Source organism: Melanerpes formicivorus, unplaced genomic scaffold (assembly GCF_026170545.1).
Source record: "Melanerpes formicivorus ecotype bairdi unplaced genomic scaffold, bMelFor1.0.p_v2 SCAF_27, whole genome shotgun sequence".
In the NCBI taxonomy this organism is placed as follows: domain Eukaryota; kingdom Metazoa; phylum Chordata; class Aves; order Piciformes; family Picidae; genus Melanerpes; species Melanerpes formicivorus.
Window position 1 is genome coordinate 1,675,483 of NW_027142379.1, and position 13,608 is coordinate 1,689,090.

Genomic DNA, 13,608 nt, shown 5'->3' on the forward strand with positions numbered 1-13,608 from the left:
CAAAGCAAACAAACAAACAAAAGAAATAGAAACAAGATCAGCCTTGATAAAGACCTCTCTGAAGGACAACCTAGGAACAGACCACAAACACTGTCCATGAATACATTTTGGATCTACACGTGAAAAAATTTCTAGGAGTGTAGAACTAAATTGTATCTTCAGTATAGCATAAACTAACCAAGCCCCTCACCTCCCCCATTAATTTTAAGGGGTTGATTACTGAATGAGATTGTTTGCTCTGTTGAAGGACTCGACTTTGCCTTGGATATGCTTGAATTTTATTTCCCATGTTTCACCTAAGGCCAACCCCAGGTGACAGATGCTCCAATGTTCTCTTATCCTGCAAAACATGACAGTGGATAATGAATAAATGTGATTTGAAAGGGGAAGCTAGGAGTTTTAGCTAAACTGAAGCTGTTACATGAAAGAGGAAAACCAAAAACAGATCACTAGGAAAACAAACAAACCAACCCCACAAGAAACCAACCTACCTGTAAACTTTGCTTTCACGGAGTACTGGTGAATGGCCAATCCCTACCATTCAAAACTACCTAAGCAAGAAGACAGCTGAGAAGCAATCCTGTTTAAAGGGGACAGAGGGGAATCAATTCTATTTAAAGGAAGAAGGACATGTTTTTTTCAAGGAATATGAACTTTGTTGAGAGATAACAATTGTGTGACTAAATTAAAATTAATTTGAAAAATGTGGATGGAATATTAAACCTCTTGAGTTTGAGACTTAAAATAATCACCTGGTATAGATTTCACATACATCTAATTTACAAGCCCTTGTTCCCTTCATTCAGGTCTCCTAAGCCCATTTCTACAATATGCTGAGCCTACCACCATCAGCATGCAAGGTTTTGTGTCACTGATATGGTCCCCAAAACATCTGTATTATTAACACACCTCTGCTAGAAGGGGAGGTGGACCACACATAAGCTTCTACTCAGGGAAAATTAATCTCATTAGAGAATATGTTTTGATTAACATGGCATTGAAAGCAATTTATTACTTAATTTAGATAAATAAATCATGTTAGCCACAAATAAACAAAAACTTAAAGACACCAATTCCTGCCCTCATTACAAGTAAAATTATTTAATAGGTCTTTTACCATGAAGCATTTTCCCTTAGCAAACAAACTGGCTGGGTACACACAGGCTCTGCCAAGATCTCCTGGATTTATTTCTGCACCAAACACGTGCATGTGGCAAACACACAAACACAGCACACTATACCAGTGGCTACCTCCTTCTTCCTTCCTCCCCAAAACACAACAGCTATGAAAGATTATGAAGAGCAATAGGCCCCCATCACTGGGTTTTGCAAGCTCTTCCATCCAGCACCAGACCACATCACCCTACAAATCTTACACTTCTTCAGCATTAAGATCACTGGAAGGCTTTAATTGAATGAGTGAGTAACTAAAAATGTTTCTAACATGCTAAAATTTACTGACTATAAATGATGATGACTATCAACAAGAGTAATATGGGAAAGACACAGAAAAATCCTTTTCTTTCTTCCCTCCTCTTTTTGAGGTCGTGAAACTAAAAACCACTGCAAAGGGGAATTTTATGGCACTATCAGCAGGGCACTTAGTCCCATGAGCATTTATCACTGCAAGACTAACCACAATTCCATAGCTGTCCATGTTGCATAAAAAAAAACAAACACTAAGCAATCAATCTTACACCTGAGCTAGATAAGAAGCAGGATATGGGGTATACAGAGCACTAAGGTCAGCTTTATATTTTCACAGCTATAGTGTTTCATAAAGAACTAATCTAGGTTTCAAAGGTTGTTTTCTGTCCTGAAATTTACTTGCATATTGGAGACACAATATTTGTAAGATCTTTCTATCAAAAAGGTGCAAAACAAGTCTTTACACGAGCTTTAATATCCAAACTGAAGCTGCCCCAAGGGAAACTGAAAGTCATCTGCCCTACAAAATCCTCCCTGAAGGCCAGCATCACAGCAATAGAACTCTGTCCATGTTACACTGCATTTTAACTGAATATACAACTTCACTTACCTGAAGGATAAGAACAAATCAGTCAAATGAATAGTTTCAAGAGAAATCTTTGAATTTGGTGACTCTATTCTAATGAGCAACAACCTATTAAAACCATGCCTACAAGAAGTCTCTCAAGCCAAAATCATTCCTGAGCACTAGCTTGAATCTGCAATGCAACATGAATAACTTCAAGGCCTCCCTTGACTGATTAAATCAAAAACCTATCTCTCCAAGAGGTTAAAATTTAAATGAAAGCTTAGGCTTGGCAAATCCCATCAGATTGTCAAATATGGATATTATGTAGGAACCCCATCTGTTCATGCAGCAACATGAATATGCAACGTGACTGTTGCTGCAACACTTGCATTCACATGGCGGAAAATTTACAAGTAAGCAGCTCCTGACTATAATTAAATTAGGAACAAAGTTCTGAAAGCACATGTAGTAGATTGCTTGCCACAAGTACAAGTTTTGAGTATATGTTTCTTGTCCTCTCATGTGCAGAGATGATGAAACTTTGCAGGAGAGGCATGTCACTCTCTTCACTCCATGGAAGTTTGTTAATCCTCCTTGCTGGGCAAGGTACACTCCTCACTGCAGCACGGGGAAGGAAGAGCCTGTGGAAGAACGCTGCCTGCCACGTGAGCCAGGGCACTCCTCACAACCTCATACAAATCAATTAAGTGTTTGACAGGTAAGGAGAGCTGCCAGCTGGAGACCACAGGGTTGGACGAGTTGTTTGGAAGGGCTAAAGATGATTAAAGATGGGTTTGGGTAAAGTTTTTCATCAATGGAATGTAACCACAGCCATGCTTTCCACAGTGCTGCCAATTGTATGCTGGCAGAGTCAAATCTGATGCACAATAAAAATAATCAATTCCCTACACAGCACATTTCAGACACGGGGAGAGGCTGCCTAGCTGAAAACCCAACTGACTGATCTGGCTGTAACTGAGCAGAAGAAGCCATATGACCATTCAGCGAGCTCTTTCAACAAGCAGCTCTGCATTCAAGGTGAATATGACCGCCAAAACAGAAATTAATTATGGATTTATGGATGCCAGACAGTTCTCTTGGAAAGCATCCCCAAGATGTTAAGCTGTTGTAGCAGTGGCTAACTTCTTGGTTAAAGGTTCAAATCAAAAAGGTCTCCCATCAAAAAACAGAAGGTTTCATCTTGATCAACAAATATCCACAGCATCACATTTCCATTGGTAAATAAAACCTGGTTTGTTACTTTGAGAGGTTTGGGGGGTTGATTATTAAATGAAGCCTGCATGTGTTCTTCTCCAAGTTTCCCATGATATACTTGCTACTTAGAAGAGGTCGGGAATGCACGCGATTGTCTACCTGGTGATTTGAGGTAGCTTCTAAGTTCCTCTCTACCAACTTAAACCAACAGGTGCACAGACTTCTCTGCAGTAGCTTACTCAGCACATTAACTATCATTCCCTAGATGTAACAACCTAATTACACAAAATAAATATATGCTGTAGAATAATTAATGCTTCTCAATTTCTAGTAAAGAGGCCCTGGATTAGAATAAAAGCTAAATCAGGGATAAGGCGTATTTGCAAATTGGCCAAAGTTCCCCCTCCCCAGCTGTTTCGCCTCTCAGCTCTAGCTAGTGCTTCTATCCAGCGGCACCAGGTTCAAGAGAATTACAGAAACTCAGTTCAGCAGAACATAGCCAGCAGCTTCCAGTCAGATGCTGCAGAAATTAAGGCGGCTGCAAAGCTTTAAACCAAGCTCTCTAATTCAAACGACTACAACTCAATTCATTTCACAACAACTGACAGCAATCTAGAAAACAACACTGGGCAACAGCACAACTGTCTCTCCTGAAAGGAAATACTACATTTCTCCACTTCTGCTAATACTAGGATTAAACAGAGGAGGAGTTTGCTCGAACATGCACACACAGATTTACACAGAGCTCAGTACGTACAGGGAATAAACAGACAGATTGGATTTCTGTGGCTCTCCAAAGCATAGCAGATGTTTCTGCAGATTCAAGGCACAATTATTTTTAATAAGGAATAAAACAAAAAGAGCCACCATCTTCAAGTTAGGGGTTTGCTCTCTATTAATCCTTCCCAATGAACAGAGGAAGTTATGTTTCTCATATAATCTTTTAAAAATCCCCACAATATCCTCACAAAGCATTACACAATAAATGTATATGAAAGAGGAAGCTGGATCCTGACGTATGAAACACCCTGGCCTACATTTCTGAGGAGGTCAAATGAAGGACAGATACATGAAAAACACTGTTATGGCAGTATTTACCTTTGTAAAGTAAAACATTTAGCTAACTTATTTTAATCTCTCAGACCAGGCACTTCCCAGTTAAGCAAGGAAAGAAGATAATAAAGCATTCTCCTTTTTTTTTCCCCAAGTAAGAGTCAAAATGGTCAAAAAAGCCTAAAACCCAAACTCACACCTTGGAATCTAAAATTGCAAATAAAAGCAGAGATGACTCCACATACCACTAATCATAACCACAGAAAGTGAATAAATATTTTGTAGCATTTGGACAAGCATAGAGGAGGACTTCCCTACATAATGTAGGACTTTCACATTTTACTATCATTTTTATTCAATGATGGTGTTAGACTAAAAGAGAGATTTTGAAGTTAGGTTCAAAACAAACCCTCAGCAATTCAGTCTCAGTTCTTCCAGGAAGATTTCTACTTGGCTGTCAGCAAGGAGAGGTGCATGTCACTTAATGACCTCAGCTGACCTGTGGTTTCAGATGGCAGTGGCCACAGCCCTGTGTTTTCTATATACAGTATTATTTGCAGACAGAACCAACCTACAACAAATGATAACTCTTTGCCATTGTGCTTATTTCCTTGCTTTCATATTTGGCCAAAAGCTTTCATTGGGAAGTAGGATTTGAAGAGAGCAGTAAAACATGACCAGGGGACACAGCTTCTCTCAGACCAGGATGAAAAGAACACAATCTACATTTCAGTACCAGATTAGAGATGCAGAAGCTGAGTAAGGGTATTTCAATTGTACTTTCCTCGTGTCCAGCTCTCCCAAGAGAAGACATTCAGAAAGCTGAGCTGTTCACACGTGCAGTTAAGTGCTTAGTTTGCAGTGAGTGAACAGGCACACAAGTAGAAGCACACATCAGTGACAGGAAGTATCAGGAAAGCAGTAGCCAGGTAAGTTCCCCAAAATCCCTTTGTGGTTAACATTTTGGAGGAAGAGATCCGAAAGCTGAAAGGGTCCAGGCTGAAGCAGTGGTGAACATGAGAGAAAACAGGAAGCTCCCAAAAGAGACTAATTCAACTCATTTATAATTTTGGGCGGGCGTAACAATCTTCAAATTTGGACAGAAAATTCTCTCATGTAGCACCCCCACACCCACACCCCACAGAGCGTGGTCAAACTGAGATGACAGATGATGCAAACACCTCTTGAATTCTCCACGCCTCCTCCAGTCTGTTTCACGCACTGGATCAGAGTCACATCTCAACTGCAATCAATAGCCACACCTCCCCAAACTCCAACTTTCAGGATAACTTGTGAGCACTGGGTTTAGAGAGTGTGAAGCTGCACATCAAGGACACTTCTGAGAAGCGTGTGACAAGAAGCACAGCAGAGTACACTACAATTCCTTCTGTGCCATCCTCCATGTGGAAATAGGATAAAAGTATGCACTACACCTTTGCCTTTTTCCAGCACACTCCTCCCAGTAAGAACACCAGCAATGAACTTTAATGGTTACAAGAGCAATACAAGCATCTTCAAACTCTGATGCAATGTGTTTAAGACCCATCAGTGTATGAGCTGCAGAGTGTTTCTTTTCAGTCACAACGGAGAGAGAAAATAAATCCTTTGCAAAGAAAAACTCATGTATTTGCTATGGATAATTTAACTATGAACTGCCAGGAAAATTCATCTCAAATCTAGTTTAAACTGTCAGAATAAATTACTACCAACAAACACATCATAATGAGTTTCAAAGCCCTCATTCCCACTGGCATTTGAAAGCTCTTCAGATTTTCACTAAAACCAAAACATAACAAAGGCTTCCAACCTTCCAAAGAGAATACCTAACCAAAAACCTTATAGCTTGCTGGGTTTTTTAAGTAACGCTCCTACAAACGCTCTCTACGACTCTGAGCTTACTAAATGGACTCAATTTTAAGAGAGCCAACAGCCTGCTAAATTACAGTGATATGCAATTAAATTCTTGGGGATAAAAATGCAAATATATTCATGTTAGATCACAACATCAACAAGTTCATGTGTGCATAAGAACAGAAATTAGCATACAAAATACATGTTATAAGAAACTTGCCCAGGTAAATGTGTGCTTCAGAGATTAACATCTTTAGCTACAGGAATTAGGAAGAATTATGTTCTCCTCTATGGATTACACGAAGCTTTGTTAGAGCCTGCCTTCCTGTAAAACATCTGGCACTGACTGACACTGGCTACCTGACTAAAGGACACGCTGGTCTCGTGACACAACAAAACATTTATCTCTGTGTCACAAGCTGCACTGATATATACTACACTATATGCTTCACATTTCATTCATCTCCCTAATGTATTTTAAATCACTTTAAGGATCATGAGGTGCCCTAGTTGGACAGCTTCAGACACTGAGATACTCTTTCCACAGTGAGATTACTCAATAATGCCACTAAAATACCATTCCAAAAGGGTGGGGCTTGCAGCCACCTCACCCAGTGGAGCTTGTTGCAGGGAAGTGCAATTGCTCCAGTCACCTCTGGCCAGGTCTTGCAACTGCAGTGACAAGCTCACAGGAAATGCTCTCTTTGAAGAATAGGAAGATGCTGACAAAGACCTGGGAAATTTCCTGATAAGGAGGAAGATATAACTGGTGAAGCCTCCAAGGCTTAAAAGCTCAAAAGCTCACTGAAGCTAATGGAATGGCTGGTCCCTGAAAGCTCGCCAGAGCTTTCTGACAAAAAAGTGATAACCTCCAGCTCATTCTTACATTACTCTCCATAATATGTATGCCCATAAACAAAGATGTTGGAATTCCTGCTGCAGCAATCTCAGGGCTGGCAGAGGTGTGTCTAGGCAGCTACTTACAAAAGCACCCTAGAAAATGGACTGGAACATCCTCCTTCTCTCACAGAAGCCATTAAAGTGTCTTTGGACACTACAGAAGAAGACATCATTATGAGTTACTGGCACAAATTACACCCACTGAAAATATATTAGAAATTGATCTTCTCAAGAGTGACTGCAGAAGCAAACACTTGTTTAATTCTCTGTTTTTAAAGCCTGGAAACAAGACCCAAACCTGTTAAGAAAGTTGGATCTCTTTATATGAAATCCATCTGGATCAAAGCCAGAAGACTCTCAAAAGAGAAGATAAGAGATGCACAGATAATGGCAAAAAGAAAAGGATGTTACTCGGTATTTGTAGCAGACAGTGGAAAGGGAAATCACCTCAGAGAAGTTCACTTATATCTATGATGCTTTTCAATACAAGAAAAACAACAGAGAAGCCCAAATCAGCACATTCACACTAATAAGAAAATCCCAAAAACTTCATGAGATGAAACAATACAGAACCAGCAAACACACAGCAAACACACACTCTCCGTGTTCTGAGTTTTCTTTCCTGTTCACTAATGCACTTTAGAGAGTATTGTAGATACATTTCCCTCCCTTTTCAAAAATCAGCAGCATAATTGTGCATAGCTCTCTGGAACATACCCTAGTGACACCAAACTTGTCGATATTCTAGTATCAGTTTAACGCTTAAACTGACTTGGCATTCACTAAGGCAAAGTTCAGAACTTAAGTGCAGCTTAAGTGTACTTCACAGAATCACCAAGGTTGGAAGAGACCTCAAAGAGCATCAAGTCCAACAAAATAATGTGTGTTATTCTAATAAGCAGAAGGATTTTTTTTCTCTCTTGAAATAAATTGCAAACATTTATTACTTCTATGAATAAAATCAGAGTAAGCGGAATGAGAATTGCCACAAAGTCAAGTATTTAAAATCATAACTTCTTTCAAAGTGCTTCTATCACATTTTGGACAGAAAATGGAAATTAGCAGTTCAGCTGTGAGTAGAAGGAAACCTACAACAGATATGAACAACTGATGATCAATTTAAAAGCACAAAGGTTACTTCTGCTAGAAGAGAGGGCACAGCTTCCCTTTCACTCCAAATTCAAACCAAAGCCCATGCCTCCGCGCACACACTATTAGTCTGAAATGTCCCTGTGACCATACAAGGGAACGGATGAGAACACACCTTCACCAGCATAACCCTGTGACCAGATCAGCTCCTTAGTTTAGAAGTACTACTCAAGTAAAGGATTCAGATAAAACTCCAAGGAGACTTGTGGTTGAGGTGAAGGAGGGATGCAAAGACAAGTACTGTCACAACTGGGCTGAAGCCAGCTAAATCACTTTTAATTTCAAAGCTACCTTAAGGAGGTTTTATTTAGCCTTAAGAGCCTTGACTCCTCCATATTAATGCATTCAAACTGCTGCTCTTCAACCTCGCACGCAAGAAGACCCAAATTCAACATGGTCCTTAAAAGACTTGCAGAGAGCCAGGCGCTGTATAAGGAGGACACATTTCCGAGACAGGAACCTCTTAACTCTGCTCACACTTGAAGCCGACCCACTGAACAGTCCTTCAGATCTACATTAGAATTGGTATTTCAAGGAAGAAGTATGAAACACAGAGAAGTGAACTGCTTCTTCATCATAAAGCAGTTCAGCTGTGAGCAGAAGGAAACCTGCAATTTAGATTTTGAAAACAGTATGTTAGTTATCAGCTGCACACCTATGATCAGCCAGGAGAAAGCATCACAGTTTGAGGCTTCTTAATGCTTAGTTTTTATACCACAAGTGCAATTAAATGGCACCTCTCTGCAATTGAAGAGCTACCTAATAAGAATCTGAAGATTTCTCTAAGAAGCTGGCTCTTCAAAATCCGTTTAGTAGATTTCAGAAAGCAAAAAGCCAAAACAACCCACAGGGAAGGAAACAACCAAGCAAATGAAAAGAACTCAAATGTTTCTGGGATCTCTGAAAACAGAGGTGGAATCACATTCCCTGCTTTTATGGCATTGCACATGTGTTAAGAAAGGACATTTCACAGACCAGCTCTGAAGTGTCAACCCTTCCTTCATGGGCTCACATGCTAAACCTGTAGAAAAACCTCTCTGAGCATTTTGCCTCATTCCATTGTATAGGTCCAATCCTCTCAAATATGCTTCCACTCATCAGTGGACAACACTGAGGACCAACTCAGTCCTGCTTGAAAAGTCAAAGTAGTACAAAATTTAAAGCTTGAGATACAGTACTTTCAAATGATGACTTCTCAGGAAGACAGTTTTTGTTCATGCAATCCAGCACTTCAAGATTTAGCCCATCGTACATAAAACCCATGGCACATCACCTGGTGCTGACCTTGCTACAGCTTCTCACTTTGAAAGATACTTAGATCTATGGAATGATCTAAGAAACAGTGATCTAAGAATGACCTATAAATCACCTATGAAATAAACCATCAGAGAATGTGGCAGCTTATTTTAAGCATCAAAATTCAACAGATCACATCATTGTGCTAAGAATAAAAACCACCCAGATCTGTTTTAAGCAAACTTGTGAAAATATTTTCTCTCAAGTATTACTCTTTTCTTCACCTGTCTTCCTTTAGATCCATAACTCTACAGAAGAGTATTTTAAGTACCTTTTGAAAAGTAAAAGGATAACAAATCTTGCCAGGAGAGCATAAAGACTAAAAATCAGCAATGATAAAAAGTAAGTCTTCACATGACTTTGATCAGTTGAAAAGAAAGAGTACTGACATGATGCTGGAAGATCTGCATCAGAGAGCAGCTTGTTACCAGACTACGACATAATATCCAACCTGATGTTTTGTTTAAATGCAATGAATGAATCCAAACTGCTGTTTGCCTGCAGTGACTCCTGTGTGTCAAAAGGTTTACACTCTGTTTGCTTATTCACCTCCATGCTCTTTACCAAAACACAGATAAGGTTAAGGGACGATAATCCATAATGCCATAACCCACCGTGACACTGACTTGGATTTGATGTACCACCAGTAAGGCTTGCTTTCCACAACAGCAACACCCCAGCATGTTTTTATTTACCTTATATGTATCAAAAAGACACATCCATTGACTCAAAGTATCTAGGAAATAGACACACCACGCCAAGAGGATAAACAAACTGTAGAGCAGGTGTTAGGGTTGGGTTGCAACAATGAAACAGCTCATGCCTGAATGGAATGACTGGCTGCACAAATGGTTAGTGCCTAAAATGGTAATTTTCCTCTTTAGCATAATTTTCTTCTCCTGCCAAAGTTTACTTTGAGGTAGAAGCACACTTTCTCTCGTGCATTGTCAGAAAGACCTTGATGCTGATGTTTTAAATGCAATGGAAACACACAACTCTGCAAAGCTGTACTTAAAATAAGAGCTGTGATGGAAACTTGTCATTTCCCAATCCCCCCCCCCCCCCCCCCAAAAAAAAAAAAGGCTTGCAAAATGCTGATATTCAAACTTGTTTAGATACAAAAATGAAGAGGCTGAATGATATGAAATTGTTTTACTATTTCCACCTCTTTTCTTGAAATGCTTTACAGCAACCTCAGACCTCCACACAGGCAATCCATGAAATACTTACAGAGAAAAAAAATAAGCCTCAAAGAAATGAAAACAACCCCCAACTAAGAAAACCCAAGGAAATTTAAACAAAAATAATATATATATACACATGAAGAAATGTATTGAATTAAGAATCATTTGTCTATCAGGATTCATTTTTTACAGCTTACCACAAGAACATAAAAAGCTGGGAGGAGGCACCACAAACACAGGTTTAAATATACGCACCCCTGGCCGAAAGCTTTTTAGTGTTGATAATTTTGGCAGCATACTCTTGTCCTGTGGTGATTTTCATGCACCTCCTCACGACGGAGAACGCCCCTCTGCAAACCAAGAAGCGGACCAACTGTCAGCCCGACGGAGAGAGTTCCCCGCCATCCCCGTGGCCGCCAGGGTTTGAAGGGGTTTCAGGCAGGGGCGTGATATCGGTAGAATTAAGAAGAACAAAATAGAGGATTTTCAGAGTGCCGCTCACCACTGATTTCATTCACCAGAACAGCAAACTCTGCTCAGGGCTCACGCCACGAACCCATCCCCGCCCGTAACCGCTGGCGGCAGGGCGGAGGGAGGGGACATTTTCACCACACCAATATCGGCACCACACCACGGGAACCGAGCAGCGGTGGCCCCGTCCCCCCACTCCGGTGACACGGTGGCCCCGGCGCGCTGCCAACATGGCGATGGGGGCCGAGAGCCACCGGCCCCGGCTTCCCACGCTTCCCGCCCCGCCGCTGGGGGGCGATGCTCCCCGCCCTGCCCAACGGCCACCGACGGCCCTGCCAGGCGCGAGCCCCCCAGCCCTGCCCCCACAGATAGAGTAACAATAACTGATTAATAATCATCGGCCACAGGGCAGCTCCTGCACCGCCCGTGCCGCGAGGCCGCCCGCCCAGAGCCGCCCAGCGCCCCGCGGCCGCGTCCCCCCGCGGTGGCCGGCGGGTGCGAAGCTCGAGCCCTCCCCCCACAAATGACGCCCAGGTGTGGGGGATTGCACGGCTACCGCCGGGCTTCTAGCACCTGTAAGGCGGCGCCCAGTCGCGGCACCCCCTCAGCGGGGTTCACGCACCGACCCCGATAGCCAGCGCTGCCTTCCCCCCGCACACCGCCTCGGCAACGCCGGTTCCCCAGCCCCGAGCCGGCTGCTCCGCACCAGTGCATGCCCGGCTGTCCCCGTACTTACTTCCCGAGCTCCTCGAAGAGCTGGTACTCGTCGGTGAACCGGGTGCAGGTGGTAGTTGAGGCCATCATGAGGACGGGCGGCCGCCGGTACCTCCGGCGGCCAGGGACAGCGAGGCGGTGACGGCGGAGGGGCTGTGAGGCGAGGCGAGGCTTCTCGCCGGCTTCTCCTCCTCCTCCTCCCCGCCGCCGCCGCCTCCTCTCGTGACGGGGCTGCCTCCGCGCCCTCCTCTCCGCCAGCTGGCACGTCCTCCCCGCGCAGGTCTCCGCTCTCCCCCCGCCCTTGAGAGAAATAAATAAATAAATAAACGCACGCCTCTCCCTCAAGTCGGGGGAGGTGGTGCCGAAAGGGAAAGCAAAACCGGGGCGAGGGGTGCCGCCGACCTAGGGGTGCCTTCGTCTTCCGCTCCCCCCCGCGGCGACTGCCGGGCCAGCGGGGCCGCCGCGCCTCTGCCCCGTCTCCCGGTGCCGTGCCTCCCTCTAGCGACGCCAGCCGCGGCCGCCCCGTCGCGGCTCCCTCTCTCTCTCTTTTCCCTCCACCCCGCCCGTCCGGGACATGTAGCAAGGGGACTCTCACACTGCGTTCGGGGAACCTGCGCTGCAGCGAGGAGCGGAGGGTACCGTGCAGGGGGCCGGCGGCGGCAGGCGCTGGCAGCCGGCGCCGCTCGCCCCGAGGGAACGGATGCACCTGCGACCCGTTCCTCAGCGACCGCCTGACGTCACCAACCGCCCGCCCGGGGATGAGGGGCGGGGGCGCGCGGTGGTGGCCCTCGCGAGTGCGCGCGGGAGCGCGCGGCCGGGAGGGAGGGGGCGGGCGGTGAGGGTGCGCGCGTGGGCGGGGTCCGGTCCCGCCCCCGTTCCCTCCTCCCACCCCCCCCATGCCATTCCGTGGCGTCACGGCGGCGCGTGCGCTGGGTCGTGCCTGTGGGGCTGCCGCGCTCCCCGGCCATCGGGGGGTCCCCGGCCCTCGTCTCCCTTGCCGTGGGAACAAGCGGCTGGTTGACGAGGGGTGAGAATGTCTCTGTGCGCATGGTGATGGCCCTTGAGAGTTCCTGCAGGTGGTCCGCAGCGTGTGGCCTCTTCCCGGGGGAGGGACACCCGCTGTTTGTGCTGTGCGGGCACAACGCGTACGGTGCCGGAGCGCTGCGCTCGTCACCGGCCAACTGCCATGGCTTAAATAGCTCCGTCACGCAGAACTGTGTCCTTAGGCACGGGTCCGCCATAAGACTCGGCACTGCATGGGTATGCTGGGGTCATACCAAGTGAAGCCAGTGTTGAGGCCTGTAAGAAAGCTGCGGACAGACTTTTTAGGAGGGCGTGTTGTGACAGGACAAGGGGTGACGGTTTAAACTACAAGCAGGAGATTTAGAAGGAAGAGATTTTTTTACACTGAGGGCTGTGATTGTCTAGCTTAGGTTGCCCAGAGACGCGGGAGATGCCCCATCCCTGCAACCGTTCCGGGTCATGTTATTCAGGGCTCTGGGCAACCTGCTGTAGTTGTAGATGTCCCTGCTGACTGCAGTTGCATTGGATTAGATGATCTTAAATGTTCCCTTCCAGCCCAAATCAGTCTGGGATTCTGTGATCCCTTGGCTCATCTGTGGCCAGCTTCCTTAAGCATCCGTCAGTCACCCTGAATGCAGAGACTGAGATCAGGAGCAGCAGGAGGAGCATCACTGACAGTGGAAGGCATTGGAAGCATTGGCAACTCAGAGGAACGTCAAGACATAGGTGTTTGCCATCAAGACATGGGTGCTGTGA

General features: G+C 44.8%; 1 protein-coding gene across 19 annotated transcripts in view; it reads right to left on the reverse strand.

The window, feature by feature from the left end:
* The window catches only part of CAMK2D (calcium/calmodulin dependent protein kinase II delta), a 130,655-nt gene extending 118,492 nt beyond the window's left edge, over positions 1 to 12,163 (reverse strand). For 4 of the 19 annotated variants that reach the window (XM_068153907.1, XM_068153909.1, XM_068153905.1 and 1 more), the window contains exons 1-2: positions 11,852 to 12,161; positions 10,900 to 10,994 (exon numbers count right to left, since the gene is read on the reverse strand). In XM_068153907.1, coding sequence (XP_068010008.1) covers positions 10,900 to 10,994; positions 11,852 to 11,919 — 163 coding nt within the window. In that variant the 5' untranslated portion in view covers positions 11,920 to 12,161. Of the gene's footprint in view, positions 1 to 10,899; positions 10,995 to 11,851 lie in introns of all 19 variants that reach the window. The other 15 variants (XM_068153911.1, XM_068153899.1, XM_068153897.1 and 12 more) reach the window with 7 other exon arrangements.
* Between the last annotated feature and the right edge of the window lie 1,445 nt (positions 12,164 to 13,608).